This window comes from Callorhinus ursinus, unplaced genomic scaffold (genome assembly GCF_003265705.2).
Source record: "Callorhinus ursinus isolate GAN/ISIS: 27379988/994484 unplaced genomic scaffold, GSC_fseal_2.0 scaffold14, whole genome shotgun sequence".
NCBI lineage: Eukaryota > Metazoa > Chordata > Mammalia > Carnivora > Otariidae > Callorhinus > Callorhinus ursinus.
Window position 1 is genome coordinate 32,973,833 of NW_027397076.1, and position 23,998 is coordinate 32,997,830.

General features: G+C 40.8%; 1 protein-coding gene across 2 annotated transcripts in view; it reads right to left on the minus strand.

The window, feature by feature from the left end:
• Positions 1-23,782, minus strand: part of TRHDE (thyrotropin releasing hormone degrading enzyme) — a 364,016-nt gene extending 340,234 nt beyond the window's left edge. For both annotated transcript variants that reach the window (XM_073900656.1, XM_025883069.2), the window contains exons 1-2: positions 21,554-23,782; positions 8,954-9,227 (exon numbers count right to left, since the gene is read on the minus strand). In XM_073900656.1, the coding sequence (XP_073756757.1) occupies positions 8,954-9,227; positions 21,554-22,458 (1,179 nt within the window). In that variant the 5' untranslated portion in view covers positions 22,459-23,782. The remainder of the gene's footprint in view (positions 1-8,953; positions 9,228-21,553) is intronic.
• Between the last annotated feature and the right edge of the window lie 216 nt (positions 23,783-23,998).

The window sequence follows — 23,998 nt, forward strand, 5'->3', positions numbered from 1 at the left end:
TCCATTTTCCATGCATATCACTCTCACTGGATTTTCTTGCCTTATTGCCTCTCTGGACACCACGGCCTATGATTTCAATAATGCTTTCATGATCACTATTTTACTGTTACCCTCTTGACTACTGGCCGGGCATGCCTCATCGGTGTCCCAGGCTGAATCTCCCCACATCTGTTTTCTCTATCCCTGTTTCCGGGTTCTTTAAATAGAAAGGTACAAAACAGTTTTGGTCATTTCCCCTACAGAGAGAAGCCATTAAACACCAAGCAGCCATTGGCTACTGTCTGGGAACTTTTTGGTTCTCTTCCGATAGATTCAGCTCTCTTTTATATAAAAATCACCTGCAGGAGGCTCTGCATAGATGTATTTTCTTATCCCTTCCATAACTAGCACTATTAAAAAACAGTCTACAATCACTGTGTGCATTTCTTCACTCTACACTCACTTCTTAGCAAAACTTATCAGCTCTGTTCCTACCACACTAACGAAATTTAAGGAGGTTCATCAATTAAATTATTTTTCTTTTTAAGTTCTCAAACTCCATGCCTCCAATAAACTCATGATCTGGCCACATAACTTGCTGACAGACTGCAGACCCAACTGGATGACCCAAACCTGGCTCAAGCATAACTCTCATGCAGCAGAGATGAGCTGGGAGCTATAATCCCAAGTCAGGCACCCATGGGACAGCCAGCCTAGGTCCACCTCACTGGCAAGCCCAGCTATCAATCAACAACACTCAGAAACTTTGCTTTCCTGATAGAGGACAGAGACAATCCCTGGTCCTTCAGTATTTAAGAGCTACCCCATTTCTCCTCCCCTATACTAAATCCTCCAGAGCTTAGACTCTGTGCTGAATTCAGTTCCCTGTTTGGCAATAAAATTTTGCCCCTCAGTACTCAACTCTCTTTAACAACACTTTTCACCTACATGTCCCTACAGAGTATCTAAAAACAAATGATATCTGTATTGTAACATTTGCTATTTATATTTCAATGTAAGTTAAACTTACTTTTCACAAATTTTCATGTCATATATTAACCAAAAGGTTTTGGAAAACCCCTGGCCTTGTGACTTCTCTGAAGGGAATTCACTCATTTAGATGTTCAATGGACTTCCACTGAGTACCTATCATTTTCTAGGTGCTGAATCTTACAAAGATGAGTAAGATATGGCACCTGCGTCCAAAGAATTCACAGTCTAGAGGGGCAAAGAGCCCAGCAAGAAAGGGCTATGAACAGTGAGATAATGACTATAAGAGATGAGTTTATAAAACGGTCTAGGAGTAGAGAGGTGGAGGACTGTCTCTTATTGGGGTCATCAGGAAGCTTATATTTATATTCCTAAATTGACTGTAATCTAACTCTTTTGTTACTATTTTTCTTTCTCGATGGACACTTATTATATTTGTAAAGCAATCTAAACAGAATGTTTAATGACAAAAGATCTCCTACTATTAACATGAATTTTTTTCAAACTGGAACATGTGCTTAGATCATATTAACCTACACTTGCACTTCTCTTGTTAAAATGAGACCTATTATTTTCAGTAGGAAACTACATGGAATGATCCCATGTTTTAAGTGTGTATATATAATATCATCACTAGAACTCTAGCATCAGAAATGTGTATCACATGTATGTGTATGTGTATTTTCCTGGGTGTGAGTATTTGTAATATTTATCACTACTATAAATTTTGTATATCCCTCCTGTTGTAGTCAGTCCACACAATAAAACTAAAAAATACATTTGTGGTACTTGTAGTAGATTTTTCCCAGCATGCCTTCTTTAGAAACTCATCTTCTTTGCAACATACCCTCCCATCCATGAGGTGAAGCAGAAGATGCCATGTTCCTATGATATGACTCCACAAGTGTACTGTCTAGACACCGCGACCAGAGATGATCACGTGACCCAAACAGGGGCAATCAATAACAGTCCCTATAAGTTTGGGAGTTTGTAAATTTCACTTTCCCTCTTGGGTCTTCCATAGCAATATGCAAAACTTGGGAACTTTCGGTGACAATATTACACCATGTGAATCAAAGAACAGAAGTCTGTCCACAGTGAGTAAGCAAAGCAGAAGTGCTGATGAAGACTTGCCATAGGATTCCCAAGTTTCTCACAGGACTCCATGCCCCAGGTCTGTCTCTGACCTGGGATGCCTTGAGATATCCTAATACCTTCCTAATAAATTTTCCTTTCACTTGGGCAGTATTAGACTGTGCATCCAAGAGACTGGCCAACAAAAATGAAAACCCTCATTGGTTGTGATAGTCAATTCAGAATGCATAGTGAATCTGGAGGACAGAAACATTCTATTATATCACGTTCTTGACTCCTTGCTCTTCTGCTTCCCCAATGTTTACTTATTACTATCTTTGTCCCTCACCAAGTCCTACCAATTCTTCCTTTAAAATGCCTTTTATAGGGATGCCTGGGTGGCTCAGTCAGTTAAGTGTCTGCTTTTCGGCTCAGGTCATGATCCCGGGGTCCTGGAATCAAGTCCCACATGGGGTTCCTTGCTCAGCAAGGAGCCTGGTTTTCCCTCTGCCTGCCACTCCCCCTGCTTGTGCTTTCTCTCTCTCTCTCTCTCTCTCTCTGACAAATAAGTAAAATCTTTAAAAATAAAAAAATATAATAAAATAAAATGCCTTTTATATCTATGCTACCTTATCCATTTATACTATAACTACTTTAGTCCAGAGTTTCTTCGGTAAATGGGCCCCTAACCCCACTCTCCTCATCCCCACATATTTTCCATGCTTTTCTCAGGCAGATTATAAAAATTATACATGTCATGACTCCAGCTTTTAAATTTTCAGTGGCTCTTATTGTAACTGAACAAAATCTTAAAACTTAGCCAGGCGTCAAGCTCTTTCACAATCTAGTTTCCATCTACCTCTCCAAACTTATATATCCTTACTCCCTTCTAGGATTTCTGAATATATTATCAATTTAATTGCCAGCATCAGAGTGAGAACAACGTGTCAGGTACTGTGCTTATGATTTTATTAATATAATCTCCTATAATATATGTAGCAACTGTGATGGTTTCAAATGAGTCTGCAAAATCTTTGACACTATTCTCATTGAAAGATGGGGTCTACATTCCCTTTGCCAGACTCTGGGCCAACCTAAGTTTGTTACTAATACAGTACATTAAAAGTGATACTGTTTAACTTCTTAAGCTGGGTGAGCTAGCAATTCCTTGCTAAAAGAAAGGGAGAGAAAAAAAGATGCGGACTAATACAATCTATGTAACCATTTATAATGAAGTGAACAGGCAGTGTAAATCCCTTGGTACACTCACCTCTGGAGGCCTGAAGCACCAGTAATGAGTTTAACAACTTTAGGCCACCATGCTGCAAGGTAGCTCAGGCCACATGGAGAGACCACGGGTAGACGCTCCATTAAGAGCCCCAACTAAGAGGCCAGAAACAGCCAACATCAAGTAAAGACACTTAATGAAGATGCCCCCAGATGATTCTGGCCCCCAGCTGTCGAGTCACTCCTGCTGTAACCCTTCCACCTAAGACATTGTAGAGCAGAGTCCTCCCCTGCTCTGTACTGCCCATTCTCAGGATGCACAGAATCTACAACCATAAGAAATAGTTATTTCTTTATTGCTAAGTTTCAAAGTGGTTTCTAATTTAGCAAGATCAACAGGGACCAATTTTAGTACCTGGGAGTAGGGCACTGCCATAGCAAAGGACTTTGGTTTTGGGACTGAACTGTGGGTGACAGTAAACAATCCTTGAGGGGATCCTGTATCAGAAGCTTTATGGGCTTTAAGGAAGCTGTTGCTGACAGCATGAAGGATGTTAAGGTACATGGTATTGGAAGCTGAAGGAAAGGGGTCCTCTGTCACATAGTAAAAACAAGTCTGGCAACCCTGCTGCCTGTAATGTTATGGAAAATAAGAAATATAAATATTAAACTGTACTTCCTTAGCTCAGAAGACTTTCAAGTAGAATACGGAAAGTGACACCAACACCTTCTCTCTGGCCATAAAAAATCCAAAACAGGAGAGATGAATTTAAGAACAAACTGTCCAGTTGCCAAGCAAAATTTGGAATAGGACTTACTGAGCTTGAAATTAAATTCTTCTCCTTCTCAGCCTCTCCAGAAGGTAAGAGATTCTCAAAGTAAGAAACTGGACTCAGGGAGGAAAAATATAGGTCACTATCAGGAAAAGATGTTCTAAAGATGAAGCCAAGGACTCAACTTCAGGAACTGTTAAGACTTCAGACACTTTTAAAATGATGCCCTTCAAACCTTTTCAAACAGACAAGAGGTTTTCTAAAGACATTAAGGTGGTGCCTTATAAACCTTCTCTGTTCAGTAACAGAGCATCTAAGAGTGTTATGAGCATTACTTTACAAAGCCTCACAGTAGACAAAGGCTCATATTAAAGAGACCCATGGTTTAGTTTTGTCTAATGGAATGGATATAACTTGATACACAAAAAGGTCAAGTTTTTTAAAAAAATAATTATACCTGGGTGCTCCTGGGTTAGCATCTCAGTCAGTTAAGTGTCTGCCTTTGGCTCAGGTCATGATTCTGGGGTCCCAGGATCGAGTCCCAAGTCAGGTTCCCTGATCAGTGGGGAGTCTGCTTCTCCTTCTGCCTCTCACCCCAACCATGCTCTCTCTCTCACTTGCTCACTCTTAAATTAATAAGATCTTTTAAAAAAAATTATACCTGTTTTGACTTAAAGCAACAGAGTCAATACAAAATAAATAAATAAATAAATAAGCCTTTGGACCCCTAATTTTTTATTGACAGGAAGCAAGCTGAGAAAGCTATTCAATTGCAGACACAAACTAATTTTTAATTACAAAAGATAAGATGTGTTAAAAGGCAAAACTAAGAGGCCAAATGATGGGGCCAAGTACCAGGAAGGACAACTCACAGGGAACAGCACTAACTCATAATTTTAAAATTGCCAACATGTGCCCAGTTGGATTTCAGAACTGCTACGGGCCAGTGACTGCTATGTCCTCCCATTTTCTCCATTCTTGAATGGAAAATCCTATTGAAACAATCATATTCTCATCTCGCCATTGTCTATTGGGGGAGAGAAGATAGATAACAGGTCTTCAGAGCAAGAGAAACCATGTTCAAGAAACAAAACCCAAATAGTCTCATCTACACCAAGACCTAAATTTGATGGTGAGATCCTGGATCTCAGACTTCAGTCTGATGTTATAATGCAGTGAGACCTACTGGTGAGTATATTTTGTACATGAGATGAATGTAAATAATTTGTGGCCCGAGAGAAGATGTACTGATTTGAAAACATGTCCACAAATTCTCTCACACTCCCTATCAAGAGGTGGGATATATGCCTTCCTCCAGCAAATGAGAACCATCCTTAGTGACTTACTTGTAACCACTAGAATGCAGCAGAAGTGATGATGTTTATGATCATAATAACCATACACTATATCCCATAGATATCCTGTAGATATCCCAACTCTTTGTCTTTTCTTAGTAACATTTCCCACCAAGGATTATATGTACACATCATCTGCTTTTCTAAGACCAAACCATCATTCAGTGTCATATTAAGTCCCATCTCCTCCATGAAGCATATCATTAGACTCCAGCCTTAGCAATTTCTCCCTCTTCTAAACGGTCTTGATTTTCTACAACTTTCATTTCACAATTAGTGAATGCCAGTATCACTAAGACACAATTAGTGAATTCATTGCTTTTCTGATGCATATTCCTTGGCTACCCTCTTGAATTATGTCCCTAGACAAGGGTTGAAAATTCAAACACTTACAGAAAGAAAGCAAGTAATACACAGCAGTGAAGTTGACATGGTGCAAAAGAAAAAAGTGGTCTGAATTAGGTTACACTAGGAAGCAAATGCTTCATATAAATGGGTTAGTCACCATCCAGCTACAGCACACTGATTTTCTTCATAGCAAATATTACCACCTGATATACATTTATTTGTTTATTGTCACTCTCTCCTCATTAGAATGTAAGTTCCCTGAGAATAGAAACCTTGTTGCTTTGTTTGCTGCTATATCACCAGAGCCCAGAACAATACCTGACACTCAATCAATAAATATTTGCTGAAGGAATAAATGAATGAACAATTATTGCCAAGTGGGAATGTGAACCCAAGATCTTCCCATTTTTCAAGAGAAGCCAGAAATAAATAATTTTATGTTTAATCTCTCAATTTCTAAATATTGACCATTAATTACAAAAATATTAAGCCTTTTAGGGATGGGTAAACAAAATATGTCTACCAGCTTGGATTCCATTGGAAAGATGCACATGCAATCACTCTACTAGAAGGACTTAAAGTTTTTTACCTTTCTAATTACTTAGAATAGTGCCTTGCAAAGTGTAGAAAACTTGAGAAGTAAATGACGATGCTTCAAATACACACACTTGAGGCACTGTTACGATTCAGCTGTAAATTATTTAGATGCTACTCTAGTTATACTCTCAGATCTCAAAGAAAACCGCATCAGCTTCTAATCCAAAATGACCACCTGGATTTCACATGACTGTCCCACCCCAAGATCCTAAAGCTAAACTTCCACTCCCTTCGGCTGTTAAGAGTTCAGAAATGTGATTCCCGTGTCCTCCTCCCCAGTAATAAATGCAAATGAAATGCAATGAAAATAAAAATAGATGGGAGATCCAAGGGGTGACCAAAAAAAAAAAAAAAGAGCCAGGTTTTAAAGTGTATTTCCACTGTTGATAAATAAGGGCTCCCAGGGGCAATTTTGTTTTCCTTTTTGTTATCCTTAGCATTTTTAGATTATACAATCTAAAATTTTATTTCTGCTGACCTTTTGACGTTCTCTGGTAGCATGTTGTATCTTTCTACATAAAAATTATTAAGCAGGAATTTTAAAATGTTTACTAATTACTTGGATTCTTAACTCTAATAAAAGTCACATCTTAAATAATTAGAGTGTGTCTGGTTTTAAATATGGGTCACTTAGCAACAAGCTTAATTGTGTAGGGCTGAGAACACTTTTAAGATGCTTTAAAGAAAACATACTAGAAAAAACAGTTCCAGTGTGCCCTATGCTGCAAGCTGATGCACAGCAAGCCAGCCATCAACTTTTGAAGACGTCAAGGTAAATGAGATGTCTTGGTGTTCCTTTTCTGTGTGTCGTCCAAATGTACAGCCTTCAAGTATCCATAGGAGACATCAACAAACATCAGAGGAACTCAACATATCAAATGAGTACAAGTCCAGAAGAGCAAAATGTCTTCTGGCCCTCTAAAGCCAGGATTTAGGACCTAATTTTAATGACTATGTAGATTAATTCACTATACACAGCTCTTCAATAATGGCATTAATTTTTTATGGAGGCAGATTTTACTTTTTAAATAGGCTCCACAGTGATTGAAATTGAAAGTAACACTGAGAAAATTTATATATCCAAACCTATTTTTCAAAATTTAGGTTGTTATAGACCTATGAACTTTCTACAGAACAAGAATATAGGTTTCTATTAACTCCTTTTGTTGCGTTCGAATACAATTTCCACCGGATAGGGAGAATCATTACTTGAATTCTTTTACAGACATACAGCTAAAAAGACAAAACAGAGTTCCCAGGGCACATGGCAGGAAAGCCCAAAATTTGGGATCAGACTAATAAAAGTTTGTCTTGCAGCTCTACCACTTGTTTACTTTTTGACTCTGGGTCTTTAAACCTCAATTTACTTTATTCATCTGGAAAAAACAGAATCATAATACCTTGCTTTAGGGGCAACATAAAAATTAAAATAGATGCATATGTATTGTGTAAGCCATTGAAATGAGGAGGAAGTTGTTAACTCAGCATGGCCTGACCTAGCCTGACTAGTGCAATACAATAGCATACAAAAAATGCTTAGGACCTTGCTGTCACTCTTGCAAAAAATAAAAAAAGAACCTTGCTGTCACAAATGATAGTTATCACAGAAAGTCCAATTGACTCTTATAATAAATTAAATGCAGAGCATGACTTCTCTAGGCTTCCCATATGTCATGCTCCCCTAAAAACATATTTCTATACACTTGGGTGTTACGGGCTAAAAGAAGCTTTACAACCCTACAGAAATTCTAGTACATTGGCAGAACTCATGGACAAAAACGTTCACTGAGCGTTGCTGTTAATCAGAAAAATTAAAATGTTTATCTATAGGAGGATGACAGATTCTGATATCTTCGCTCAACCCATTCTATTCAGATAAACCACAAAAACATAATTTTAACCAAAAATTAAAATGAAATAAAAATAACTTAAAGAATGATATCTATAATACAAACCACTTATATGAAATTTTAAAGCATGGCATCTATTGTAGAAATATACATATACACATACTTGATAATTGTGTGATAATATGCATAGAAATAGCAAACATCAAACTCAGGACAGTAGTTATCTCTAAAGGAGGAGGCAAGGCAATGAGATCAGGCAGGTGCACACAGAGGGCTTCAACTCTATCCAATATGTTTTACTTTCTCAAAAACTCAGTTAGACTAGAGCAAAGATGATAAAACGTTTAGATTCTCTAGAGCTGGCTAGTAGGCTTGTGAAGTTTATTATATTATTCTTTACATTTTCTGGATATTTGAAATACTTCACAATAAAAAGAAGCAGCTTTCCCAGTCATATAAATAAAAAGCAATTTCCCAAAGCAGACAACAGTTGTTTCAGGAATACTCAGAAGATGAAGAGGGACAGATAAGGTGGGGGTGGAGGAGGTGGCGGAAGGGACAAGAAGCCTGGGTATGGAAAAGACAGTCCTCTTTGACTCTAGAAACCAGGAAGATAATTTCCCGCCCCCCAAGGGTTAACAAAAGAATTTAGCTATATAAGACCGGAAGAAGATAAAAATGATTCAGTGTTAATCCAGGTATCAGATTACTATACAGTGTGTACATTATCTAAAAATATATTTAAGTTTAAAATACTTACTGCAACCCCACTCTTGGTAGTAGTTTCTCTGAATGTGAAGTTGCAGATTGCCCAGGCTAAATAATATGTAGACATGAGAGGGGTCTGTGAAAAGTGATCCGTCACCCATCCATCTTCCTCAAACACGGAAGTTTCCACTGGCATATTGGATAAAGATAAATAGGTTGCTTGATGCTTGATGCTAATTTTGAAAGTAGCCTTGTAGATGGGCTCATCAAAACAAGGAAATGCCTTTCTGGCATGTGTAGGCGAAAACTGAGTAACACCAAGGAATCTGGAAAAAAGAAAATGACATTCTCAATTGCATTTATGGCTTCAGTTAAGTTATGACCATTTTACATGCTTCTGCTGATAAAATAATATACTTTGCCAAATCACAAGGTACTGTTTTCTGAACCAAACTTAAGTGCATGAATAGCATGAAAGTATAATTCATATACACTTCCCCTATGATAAAAATTATTCAGGGACATTTTTTATCTCAATTTAAAGGAAATTCTCTAAACCCAGACCAGTGTTTATTAGACAAAACATTACACTTTACAGAAAAACAACTCATTGGCATCCCATTGGCAAATACTGGAGAGTAACAGTTCTCCTTTTTGGTATGCCCCTATTTTCTCCTCTAATGGTGTACAAGTTAAGACAGTGAAACTAAAATCCAAAAGTTGTCCTCAGATATATGTAGAATATAGACCACCAGTGGGAAACATCTGAACCTTCAAATTTCAGCTAGGCACGATCTGATTTTGTTACAGACTTTGAAACCTGACAAAAGTTGGCCTAAATTCTGGCTTTACAACATTCTCAGCCGTATCATCTTGGAAGATTACTAAATTTCCCTAAGGTTTAGGTTTTCATTGCTGGAAAGGAAATAATCAAGCCTAACTTTTAAAAAGTACTGTAAAGCTTAGTGGGTAAAGAGGATATAAAGCATGTATCACCGTGAAAGATGAAGAGCAACCATCAGGCAGTTAATAAATGGCAGCCACTGATTCACAATGTCTTTAATCTTTCTTGGAGTGGTTTAACACATGTTTATATTGAATAATCCAGAGACTATTCGTTTTTACAACTCATAATATATATTTATTACATAAACTATAACTATGGTATTATTATGTTAATACCATATATAACACCAGATTATATATGTTAATGCCATATATAATATAATACCAAATATATATACCAAATATAATACATGCAAATTTGTATAATAAATATCTATATAATAAACATGTTGATGTGCATATGTGTGTATATATCTATATAAAGTACATTTAATGCGCTCAAGTTTTCAGATCAAGCTGCAAAGTTGCATTTCATTAAAACTAACTAGAAGCAACCTCTACATTCTTTCACAGTGATGGTTACAAATAGAAATACTCAAACTAACTTTAAGGACACTCTTTTAACTTGAAAAAGAAACCATTACTTATGAAAACATGCATGATACAAATCAATTAAACTTTTCTGATAATACTAGTTACAAAACTCAATATAAGGCAAGTCAATATCAGACCCTTCATAAAACATTACTAAGTACTGAAGTCATTTCTTTAAAAGACTCTCCCCCAAAAGTAGTTCTGCCACCACTCCCCTCTCCATCATCCACAATGTTCCTGGTTAATCTAACATGGCACACTTTCCCACTGAGCCCAAACTTGGCCTCAGAATTATTCTCAGCATAACACTTCAGGCAGCTACTAGCAATCAACAGGAGTTGACATGTGCATTGAATCTTATTGGCTATCCCTGGCTCAAACCATCAGATGTAAATGTTTATACCTTTTTAACATTATGACGCTTACATTTATCCTTGAGAGTCTACTTTTTTGAAAGTTAATTTTGAAATAGATAAGAATAAGACATTTTAAAAGATTAACTGTATACATACTCTCAGAAATAGAATTTTGGGGAGTTATCTTAGAAACAGTACTGGGTTGCTACCTACCAGGCTTGGGTAACAGCTTGAGCCTATTTTTTCATTAGTAAAAGGAAAATAATAATGCTTTCTACACTTTCCTTCCAAAGCTGTCGAGATGATAAAATGATATAATATATGGGAAAGAAGTTTTAACTACAAATCTTCAGACAAATATAAGATTAAAGTTGGAAGCAATCTTAGAAACAAACTGTCCAGCTCTCATAAATTTCTAAAATGAAAAAGGAATTCCAGTAGGATTAAGTGATTTGTCCAAAGTTACACTGGCAATTAGTACAAAGCTGGGTCTAGAAGTCACATTTTCTGCATCTGAGTAACAATTAATTATATTTTAAGAGTGGTAAAATAATCTTTAGCCATAACTTATAAACAATGTTTTAATTCGACTATTGGTAATAAAAGTTCTTTCCAAAAATGCCAGTACATGATAATATTTTTCCTTATGATTTTCTATCGATAGTAATATCGTTTTGTTTAATGAAATGTCAGTACCTTTTAGTTAAAATGTACCCATTTACAATTTGCTCTTCACATGCCTTTGTCTTCCATAATGTTTTTGAATCTCATCTTTCCATCTTATTAATTGAAATGTCCACTGAGCTTGATATTTCTTTCCTGAGCTGTTTAAAAGTTACCTACAGGATTCCATATATGAGTAACAAGTGTTCTTTTTTTTATTTTTTATTGTTATGTTAATCACCATATATTCCATCATTAGTTTTTGATGTAGTGTTCCATGATTCATTGTTTGTTCATAACACCCAGTGCTCCATGCAGAATGTGCCCTCTTTAATACCTATCACCAGGCTAACCCATCCCCCTACCCTCCTCCCCTCTAGAACCCTCAGTTTGTTTTTCAGAGTCCATCATCTCTCATGGTTCGTCTCCCCCTCTGACTTACTCCCCTTCATTCTTCCTCTCCTGTTATCTTCTTCTTTTTCTTTTTTCTTAAAATATGTTGCGTTATTTGTTTCAGAAGTACAGATCTGTGATTCAACAGTCTTGCACAATTCACAGTGCTCACCGTAGCAGATACCCTCCCCAATGTCTATCACCCAGCCACCCCACCCCCCCACCCCCAACCACTCCCGTAACACTCAGTTTGTTTCCTGAGATTAAGAATTCCTCATATCAGTGAGGTCATATGATACATGTCTTTCTCTGATTGACTTCTTTTTAACTTTCAAGTGTCTGAGAACTCCAGTTCCACCACTGACAGACATTGTCTGCTGTGTATGAGCTTTCCACTATATTAGGTACATGGTAGGATTTTTTTTTTTTAAGATATAACCTTTTTTCTATGGACTCTGAGAAACAAACTGAGGGTTCTAGAGGGGAGGGGGTGGGGGATGGGTTAGCCTGGTGATGGGTATTAAAGAGGGCACGTATTGAATGGAGCACTGGGTGTTATATACAAACAATGAATCATGGAACACTACATCCAAAACTAATGATGTAATGTATGGTGATTAACATAACATAATAAATTTTAAAATTTTTTAAAATAATAATAAAAAAAGATATAACCTTTTTTGTCCTTAAGGTCATGATAAGGTAGACAACTAATAATTTGGGGGAAAGTTCTGCAAGAATTCAACAGAAGGGTTGTAAATAGAATGTACTAATCATTAAGTAAAAATCAAAGGTGTCCTTGGCATTAAGTAATTAATGGGTAGGAATTTATTAGATATAGAAGATTAAATGCCCCTGGGTTAATGAGAAATTCATAAACCAAATATTTATGCAGAAGAATCATATTGTGTACTCTCTTTTTGCCTTACACAGTAAGTAAATATGTTAGTAAAGCTAGCAGTTTAAATCACTGATTCTCAGGGTTGAAAGGAATATAAAGACCATCTAGTACCTTTTTCTGCAATTAATATTCTTAATGAATTCACACACACAGTATATATCTATGCACAGAGGGCCACCATATATTCTGATATTGTCTAAATGAGGAAATACCAATTTCACAGTCTGGCAACTGAGAACGATTGCAACTGAATTTCAATTTCAGTATTTAGGAAATCAGAAGAAGTCCCTTGGTGACGAAGAGCAGTTGGACTAGATTACTTTTTTAGGTCTTTTCCAAGCTTGAGATTCTATAACTGAACAAAATTGAGAAATAAAATATTCCCTGAGTTTGACGAGATGTTTTTAAATATTAAATTACACTACTGCTAAATAGTTTTTTTACTACAAGCTCTATTATGCATTTGTTTCTCTTAATCATCATTCTTGAGTGTTCAAACACCGAGGAGAAAAAGAAAAGTATATATGCTTCCTTCCCTCAAACAGTTTATACTCTAATGAAAGAAATTAAACAAATACCCCAGCAGGTATTCTATAAAAAGCCATGACAAAAAAGGAAAGTGTACAAAGGCATGACATTCTCCTGAAGCAAGGCTTCTCAATCTCTGCACTACTGACATTTTAAGTTGGATAATTATTCTTTGTTGGGGGCTGACCTGTATCCTGTAGGATGTGTAGCAACATCCCAGGGCCTCTACCACTAGGTACCAGCAGCACTTTCCACCCCAGCTGTGACAACCAAAGGTGGGGGGGTGGGCGGGCAATTTACCCTGTTGAGAACCACCTGCCTTAGGAACAGAAGAGGCTTCACAAAGGAAGAAGTGTAAGAATTTGTCTTAAAGCCTGGGTAGTATTTTAAAGGTCAGAAGCAGATGAAGAAATGAGGCAGAATCCAGGTAGCACAGAAATAAACACTTTAAAAAGTGTTGACTCACTTAATAAGTGAGTGTGCTGTCTGTCTTCTCACAGATTCTGGCTTTATCAAGTCTCAGCATTGCCGGTCCATCTCTAACATGTCTCTCACCCTCAATAGCCCCCTGTCTAACAGAGACCTAGTTCAAGCCTCTGTCCCCTCAACAGGCAACAGTGTCTGTTGGGTTTCAAAAATATCATTCTGTCTTCATCGTATGTATGTTAGGATTGCCTTCAACTTGGTGGAAGTGCGACTTCTTTTCTGTTTAATGTCATTAAAAACATCAAAGAGGCCTCTAAACAAGGTGATTTGGAGGAGAAAATAATAAATTTGGGATTTGAGTAAATTCGAAGTAAGTCAGAGGTGGTAGCAGGACACCAGATAGAAGAAATACAAAAAAATTAATTAAAAATAGAAAACAATATACAGTATGGATACGAGATACATATGTAAATGCAGCTAGAAGTAATATAAAACAGCAGGAGGCAAAAGGTAATAGGGACAAGTATTTCGTTTTCTGTTTTTCTCCTGCTTTTTTTAAACAAAATCATTTTTATCTTTTAATGAATCTATTACCATGAAAAATGCCATTTCCAAAAGTGACATCCTAGAAGTGTCATTCCAAGAATGTCACTTTAGCATAACTAGAGAAATATAAATAATATACATGTATTTTAATTCTCTTCTATCTAAAATAAATTACTTTATTTCTTAACAACTTGCCTATTTGACATTTTGGTTGAGCTAAGAAGGAGAGCGTAAAGCTCTGTGTTGCCTCTGAAGGATACAGAGAATTGATTTCTTCTTATTTCTGCGGAAGTTCACTAGGCAAGCTACTTGTGTCAAGTCATTATGATAAGATCCAGCAGAAGTAATGCATTAACGTTGGCTGATATTGCCAACAAATTACTGTATGTGAATCAAAGCAATTTCTGTTCCATTATTTTCAGTTTGCCTTTTTGTAAAGTTAAAATACGCAGAGGAAACCAACATTTGCATGTCACTGTTAGTATTCAGATTGATTCATGACTTTTCGCTGTGGAACCCAGCCAAACCAAGAGAACCTCACAAACGGCATGCCCAATTTGAGAGGTTTCCATCTGGACCACACCTAAGCATACCACACATACAGCATTGAAAAATGATCTTTGAGCTTCCTTCTATCGCAATTGCAATTTGCCTGGTGTTGCAACTGTTAATAAAAACTCCCAAGATCTAAAGAAAAGTTCCAATGGAACATCTAGTTACTATTCCACTGTTTGCAGGAGATGGACTTAGTTACAAGGTCACGGAAGTTACACATGTCCCATTTAAAGTTAAGGTTGTTAATCAAAATGCAAATTATTACTCAATGACAAAACATTTTAAGCCAAAATGGGTCGTTGTTTAGACTGTGTGTTTTTATGTACTTCAGTGAGTCATTAAACCTCTGCCATTTCAGAAGAAAAGTACTCCTGCTGAATATTCAGTGCTATAAGCAAGCGTGTAATCTATTTTTTTTAAATAACCATTCTAGTAAACTAAAAACATAATGCAATAATGCCAGCAATATGTATGTAGGAAGTGGTGCATGTGTGAATAATCGTGTTACAAAAACAGAGCACAATATTCATAATTGTTTTCCTATTTATGTACTAAATACTCTTATCAAAAATGAGTCCTGAGTGGTTTGATCACCATTGATGAAGAGTATTATGAATGCACTAAAATTACCTTTGCAGGCCAGAATATTAGGTTCTCATAAGAATAAACAAACTAGTGTCTGAGAGTCATTTGTTTAATATTGGAAGGAGGCAAGGCATGATGTAAGTATTATGAAGTACCGCTACTGTCAGAACTCAAAGTCTTGGGAACAATAATAGCAGATGACTAGTGTGCCTTTCCTTTGGTACATGGGGTTTTTCTATTTGTCACACTGCCTTCCAGTAACAAGGAAGGCACCCCCTCCCCCAACCCTTCAGTCACTGGTCTCTGCTATTCTCACTGTTGACAGAGAGCAGGACCATAATTAGAAAGTTGTACGTTCCCTTTGTTTCACACTCTCTTCCCGCTCTCTCGGCCCTCTTCAGCTCTCAGTGCCTGGACCAAGCATGGGTTTCTCTTGCTGTGCAAAACCACAGTGCTTCTCTTCACTCTCTTCAGGGTGGAGAGGCTCTGCTTCCTCATTTCTGACTTTTGAACTTTGCTTAGGGGAGCAAACCAAAGAGCAATGGAAGGAATGTCCATGGTGACCATTGTTCCCACTGTCTTGCTAGTAGGGAAAAACCCCAAGGCAAGAATATTGACCCTATATGACCTTGTACCAATGCAAATAGTAGAAATCCAGCCATGGAATAATATAATATTAATACCCACAAAAGAGCTTACCAATTGTCAGACATGGCTCTAAGTGCTTTATTACTTAACTCGTGATCCTCACAAGAACCCTATGAAACAGAGTATCGTTATCCCCATTTTCCAGATAAGGATACCAGACACAGAACAATTAGGAAATTTGGCCAGGGTCATAGAGCTAGTAAGTGGCAGAGTCAGGTCATGAACCCAGGCAGCCTGGATCCAGAGTCCCTGAACACACCAAGCATACACATGCTCTTCCATCCAGCAATACAACCAAAAGCAGCCTAAACCTATTCTTAAAAGAGATGAAAAGTAACCAGTAGTGGTAATTTTTAAACTTCATTCTTTTTCTACCCATCCTCTGATTTTTTTTTTTCAGTTGTGTGGCCACAGGGAAAGATCTGAATAATTAAACTACAACTTCATCCTGCAAGTGAACACAGGTCTACACTGGGAGGAATCAATTCAACTCATCCCTGGAAAACCAGTGCTAGAGCTCATTATACCACGCAGCCACTCATTTATTCAGAAGCAGGGAAGACAGGAGGGGTGAGCTGGGGCCCCCTCACCCCACTTCAGCCCCACCCAATCTTGCCAATCTTATTCCCAACACCACCATACATTGTAGCCATGTGAAATCATTCCAGATTGGCCAGGAAACTGAGAAGATTGGGGGGGGGTAATCTTTCATCTTTATATTCTCCCAATTTCTATGTAGTGAGTGAGATTCTACTTGCTGGAAAGAGCATCCACTCTCTAGTGGCAAAAAGCAGGATGATATGCGACTTTGAAAAACTCTGGAGGAACCCAGCCACTGTTGCAAATCTGAAAGCACATAAAGGACAGACAAATAAGTAAAAGGAAGTGGGTGATTTTGACAATGATGATGATTGTCATTGCTGGCTGGTGGGAGAATGAGCATGGGGTAAAGAGGAACACCCTTCCTTACAAACTGCAAAATGTTCATGTATTAAAGATCCATCATTTCTTCCTTGCTCCTTTTATATCATTCTTTGAAGCTGTGCTTAAAGAACGGAGTCTGATTCTTGTCATCACATGGACAAGTGTCCCCATCCTCAACAAACCTAAACCACACCCGGTACTACTGCCTCAAGCCCATCCCCATACCCAGTGGCAAGAACTGGTTTGAGGAAATAAACATGCTTTGCAAACCAAACAAATACCAGAGAACCAGTCACAGGTCCACCTTTGTTTGAAAGAGATCCAGAGCAGATAGGCCCTGTTTAGGATTTAGAGTACTTTATATACATAAAAACACAGGCAAAATAATTTAACTCTTTGAGAGGAAGTGTATATTGTATTACTATCCAGGGTAATCAAATCAGATGGCATCATGGAAAACATGGCAAGACAAACACCAGTTGTATGGATTTTCCTACCTAAATGAGTCATTATTCATTATTAACTGATCAAAGCTTTTTAAAAATATTTTCTAGATTTAGTTTACTGGTGACATTCTGAATTGTGACCAAAATCCAGCATGGGACTTTGGCCATATGGTTACGTGTGCCTGACAGGAAAACAATGAGCTAAGTTCATTAAGGAATTCTATTAAAAAGTTTTCACAGAAACAACCGGTTCTTACAGATTTTTCTGTTCAGAGCCTTCTATAGAGGAGCAAAAAGACATAAACTCTAACTTGCTCATATAAAGGTATCTCCTCACCAGAGTGAATGAGAGAAATGAGGCTGCTTTCAATATAAAAGCCATGTGGTGGTTTTCAAGTTTTTATTAAATATCATGATTATTAATTCAGTCCAGGAAAGTACAAGGCATCAAACCATGTACACTAATACCACAGAAAATCAAATGCCTATCCATAAAATCCTCTGTTCTCTCCACAAGATGCTCCACAAGATTTTTGCAAGAGAGTTTTTTGCAATTCTCTGAGAACCACAATGTTATTTTCCCATTCTATTTGGAGATCATGGTTTCTCTTTAAAATAATCTTCATGGAAAAAGACCACCCATTTTTATTTTGTCTTCTGTAACTGTGGCATGTTATAGACCCAAAGTTTGTCAAAAAAAAAAAAAAAAACTGTCTCCCTTTTGAAAGTGGATAGAATATTCATTTACTTTGAGTAAATTTCCTCCTTCAATCCAACCATCTGGTTCTAAATTAAGGTACCCTACTTTGAACATGGGTATGCTTGCCATCTGGTTACCCGAAAGCAGCAATTACTTCAGGTAAATGAACATATACCTAATTCTAAGCAAGTATATTCTACTATAGGATACTATGGCATAAATACACACCCTTTTTATCTGCCTGCTCTGCACCAACTTGAGGAAAAAATGAGTATGTGTTCTGCCCAATGGAGATAATTTACTGCTGTGTGTAAACATTTCAAATTCAAGAGAATTTATTTATTTGCAATATTCAACTAGTGGTGAATGTTCCATTACCCGAACTATCAACTGAAAGTAGAGGAGCCTAGGGTTTCAGGGGAGAGTTTGTCCTCTACCTTTCTCCAGTGCAGTATGGGAACCAGAAAAGGTCAGCGTTCTCTGTAGGACAAAACCAGGTCCCATCCAATGCCTAGCGGGGGAATAAAACCTTCCAAGGGTCATAGGTATATAGCAACAGTGAAATCTAATTTTCCTGCCCTCACCCAAATTCTTTCTCTCAGACCTCCGAGAAGTAAACCAAAGAATCAGATTGACTCCTGGGTATTAATGAGTTGTCTCCATATAGGCTAAGTAAGGTGGACTGAATTGTAGTAGTGCTCTTTTAAATATTTCCAGTTGCTCGCTGTGACTCCCCATTGGCAGAATAAATATTTATTTTTATTACAAAGATTATCCAATAATTAACCTGACAAAAACTACAACTAACTAAAGACCATGATATTTAATCATTAATCAAATGAAAATTTAGAATTTGCATCTATGTCCTCTTGGAAAGTGCTTTAAAATATCAAATTACAGAGCATTTGGGGGACGAAATCATCACCAAAGTCCACACCTGGCTGAGTTCCTGACATTGGTATGTTTAAAAAATTCTCCCAGTAGTCATAGTAATGACAACAATCAAAAAAAAAAAAAAGATTTAATAGATGTAATGGTCACATAATTGTGAACAGAGATTTCCTTTGCCATATCAACTCCAGTTAGAAACACTCAAGAAGTTATCATATTCATTCCGGTAATGAAGGGGAGAAAAAACAAAGAGAAACGAGGACTTTCTCTAAGATGCTGTTTAGAAACAAAACCATCCTGACAAGCTCCAGAAATATTGAATCCAGATTTTCTATTGGGATGCAGAATACAGCCACATGTGCTCTAGATTAAACTTTCAACCAAGTCATTTACATCTCTGGGAGAAAACTGAAGGAGAGAGTTTGAACACAAATATGCACTAGGGGTACAAGAAAACAGTTACAGGTCAAGCAAAAACATCTGGTCTTTTTAAGAGTCCTGTTAATTTGAATGCACTGACCAAAACAAGCTCAATTCCAACAAATATATTTTGGCATGGCTCAAAACACAGGATTTGTTGGAAGTATTTATTTCACCAGAGCAAGATTTATCAGTGATATGCAACTCCCACTATTGACATTTTGATATAAGCTTGTTTCCAAACACAACATGCAAATTTGCCTTCTACGCCTTTTCCCCCATATTTGATATGATGGTGGGTTTTAAAAAATGTATTTATTCTGTATTGTTTAGAATATGTTAAAGGCAGTGGTGGAAGAGGGTTTAAATTATCCACATCTGATCTTAGGAGTTTGAAAATGAATATACATTCACTTATAGGAGGCCTTAATTACCATACAACTACTGAAACTTTGGAAAATTGATCTGAGGTTGCTTCATAGCACTCTATAAATAATAAAACTTTTGTGTTCTCCCATAACGCACTGAAATTTCCCAGCCTCCTATACAATAACAACTTCTGGGAGTTTCCAGCCACCATAAGCCTTGGTCCATCAGAAAACCAAAGTTTGAGTCTCACCTCTCTACTGACAAGCCTGCTGATCTCAGGCACCTGGGACTGATCTCAGGTACCTGGGGCTGCTCTGAGCCCCAGTTTTCTGCTGTTGTGAAAATCATTTGAGAACAGGAGAGGCTCTGTCAGGGGCATCACTGCTAATCTCCAACCTGCCTCTACTTCTAAGGTTGTCAATTTCTTTTTTAACTTCATTTAGGTTGTTTGCTGGCCCTATAGTCAATTAATCAAAGTCATTTTAAATGCAATGGATTAGTGCAAAAAGTAAAAATCACTTTTTTATTCATTCAGTAATACGCTTGAGTGCTGACTATCACAGGACACTCATAACAGCTTATATTTATAGAGGACACTCTATATGCCAGGTATAGGGTTAAGTGCTTTTCAATGCATTTACTCATGGACACAATAATAGTAGTACTATTATTGTCACCAAGTTAAAACTAAAAGTATGGGCTCTGGAGCCAAACCGCTTGGGTCTAAATCCCTGCTTTGTCAGCTCACTGTGTGACAAATTACTTGACTTCTCTGTGCCTCCATTTCCCTATCTGTAAAATAGGAAGTGTGGATAGCACCTTCCACGTAGGGTTCTTGTGGGACTAAGTTAATATACTTTGCTGGATAAGCACTAGATAATCATTGTCAGGAGCTGGTTACTTAGATTCATCAGCGTCTTCAAGCCTTCACCACAGCTAGTGCTGCATCTGGGATTTGAACCCACTTCTCTTTGACTACGAAATCTGAACTCTAAACAAGTGGTGAAAAGCCCCACAGCCTCTCGGAGAAAAACAAAAAAGAAAATACTGCCCAAATCTAAAAAGCATCAAAGGCACTCATTAACAAGGCATTTGAGACTGAGGGCTAGCTTTCCGAACTCTTTTCACCACTAGAGTTATTTCCAGAGGCAGTAACTCAAGAAAAACAGCAAAAAACTAGAGTCACTCTGTGTTTGTGTCAAGAGAGCTGGCAGCACCTGCAAGGACATTTCTCCTTGGCATTAGCCAGGGCAGCCTCCCCCGGACCCCTGTCGCCCTCCCCAAGTCTGTCACCTGGACCTGCTCGTACTGCTCCGAATCTCAACTTCCAGTTTTGGAAAACTTCATGCAGCCAAAGCTCACTCTCTGCTCCGTGCCTGCCAGGTAACAGTCGAGATGGGCATGTTGGGTGGGGTTGGGGGGTGGATTTTGCCCTGCACTGCCATCTTATCTGGACGTGCCACAGCCCTGGCCTTTGGCCCTCACGAGTATTTTCCCTCGACGGTATCTTGGCAGGGTTTTGATGTCACCCTGGCATCGCTCAGATTTCACACTACCCTTTAAAAATTGTTTTGCGCCATGCTGGCTAAGGAACTTTGGCGCGAGGGAGTTCCAGACTAGAGGAGGGGGTGGTATTCACCGTTCGGCGCTGGTGAGTGTGTGGAGTCGGCAGCAGAGAAAGCCCGGGCATCTGGCCGACCCCAAGGGTTCTGGGTGATGGTCCTACCCCACCTTCGCTTCCTTCACCCATCCCTCGCTTTTTGGTCTGGGAAGCCAGCCCGGTCCCCCGGGTCGCCGGCCGCCCAGCCGTTCGAGCAGCCTGGCTGGGTGGGGCGGTGCCGGGCACCGCCTCCCTCCGTACCTTCTCTCCCCGTGGAGCACGTAGGAGCTGCGGAAGAAGCCCAAGAGCTCGTTCTCGATCAGGGCGTTGTAGATGATCTTCAGGTTGTAATTCCTCTGCGCGTCCAGGGTCCTATTCAGCACCACCACCAAGACCTGGGTTTGCGGGTAGAGGAAAAAACCGGCCACCGGGACAGCCCCGGCCACCCGGTCCTCGGCCACCTGCACCTTCTCGACCGCCACCCGGGAGGCGTGCAGCACGACGTAGCGGGTGGCGTTCCGGCACGCGATCTCCACGTTGACCTCGCCGGAGAAGGTGAAGTTCTCCATGAAAGCGGTGAGCATTAGATTGTAGTGCAGCGGCTTGAGGTGGCCCGACAGGCGCAGCTGCGTCCACGGCTGCCACTGCTCCCGCTCCTCCTCCGACGGCGGCTGGGCGGACGGGGTCCCAGGGGTGGCCTCCCCGCCTGCCTCGGGCTGCGAGGAGTCCCCGCCAGCCTGGTGGTTGCGCCGGGCGGAACCCGGAAGGCTCCCGTTGCCCCCGCGCGCTGGGAAGCCGGCGAGACCGCCGTCGGCGCCCGGCGCTGTGCTAGCTCCACACTCGTCGAAGCGCAAGCTGAGCAACACCGCGAGCATGGTGACCGCGAGCAACGCCACGATGGACACGGCGAAGGCCAGCACGAGCCGCTTGTGCACCGTGATGTGGCGCTCGGTAGTGCGGGGTCGCACCCCCACGGAGTCCGTCCACGGGTCCGAAAGCCCCCTGCCGCCGGCCCGGAGCGCGGCGTCGTTCTCCCCCATGGTGGCCGCGAAGGGTGAGCTGCTCTTCTCAGCCCCCTCCTCCTCCTTCTTCTTCTTCCTCTTCTTTTTCTTCTTCTTCTTTTTCTTCTCCTCCTCTTGCTCCCCCCGCTCGCCGTCCAGGGCCATCACACAGCCTCCTCCTCCTCCCCCGCCCCCTCCGGCACCCCCCGCGGGCGGGCCACCCGGGCCACCGCCAGCGCAGGCATCAGAGAGCGCACGCGGGCCGAGGGCGCGACGCCAGCTGGGACCCTGGAGACGCCGGCCCAGGTTCCTTTAAGACGGGTTCTAGCCGCAGGCGACAGCAACCTCGGCGCCCCCCATCAGCCCCGCCTCTCTCCGGACACTGGCGGCCGAGGCGCGGGGCGGCGAGCTCTGGGACGCGCCCAACTTAGGGAGCTTCTCGCTCGCCCCACCGCGCGCTACTTCTCCGGCCCGCGCGGGCCACCGGGGCACATGCTGCCTCCGCCCCTTGAGCGCCTGCGGCTCCCGGCTCGCCCTCCCCAGCGCCCAGCTCTCGCCTGGCTATCGGCGGGAGCCTTTCAACCGGTCCTCGGCTAGAAAGGACAGGGAGCGGTGAAGAGGGAAGTTAGGGCTTCCGCTTTCTCTCCCCACTCCAGCGGTGGCGTTCAGTCCTCTGGGTGGGATGTGCTCGCAGCGGCGGCGGCGGCAGCAGCAGCAGAGGAGGCACCCGAGCCATGCACTCCGCAGCGGGGGGCGAGAGGCTGGCCGGGGAAGAAGAGAGCGGGGTGAACCAGGCGGGCGAAGTCCCAGGGCCGCAGAGCTGCGCCGGGAATCTGCCCTGAAAAAGCCGTCTCCTCCACCCTGGACACTTTAAGCAGCGGTGGCGGCAAACGGCGTGAGGTTGCAGACCGGACAGCGAGCCTCCCTCGTTCCGACGTTGCTCTGACCTCCGGAGATGACAAGTGAGCAAGAAGTGTCCTGTCGGGCCATCCCCTTCAGGTAGATGATGCTCCGGGTTTGCTCTGTATCCCCGTGGGGAGAGCCGGAGTGCGTGTGTGCGAGTGCGTGTGCGTGTGTGTGCGTGTGTGTGCCCGTGTGTGTACACACAGTCTCCAGGTCCGGATTGCCAAGGCTACTCTGACTGCGTTCAGGGACTGAAACTCCCGGAGAAAGGCAAAGGAGAGAGCGAGAGAGTGCGCAAGGAGGCAGGGAAGACGGGAGGGAGGGGAGCGGCTGAGCGGCAGAGGCAGGCACTGGGAGATTAGAGAGCTTTTCTCCGCTCTGTCACACCAGACACCCACAGCCACAGAGGGGGTTGCTGAGCCGCCTGCAAGAAGTACATTGTAAATCTTCAGCGCAGCCAGCCCGGCAATCTCCCTTTCCCCCCCCCCCCCCCCCGCCCCGCCCCGACTCCTTAGCCTTACCGCGCCTCCCGGGAGGGATCCTTGGAGTCTTTGGCTATTAACACCGAGAGCAAAGGAAGATCCTGCTGGGGAGTCGTGGCTGTATCACATTTCACATCAGGCTCGCCAGAGGATTTGGAGGATTGTATGTAAATTGAAACAAATTCTCCAAAGCCTGACTACATATATTGTGTGATGAGTCCAGGTGTGCTGTACGAAAATAAGGGTTAGCAATGAAGCATTAGAATCCCCCAGAAGTAAGGTTTAAATAAAAGACGTCTTTTCCCCCAATGAACAATTTC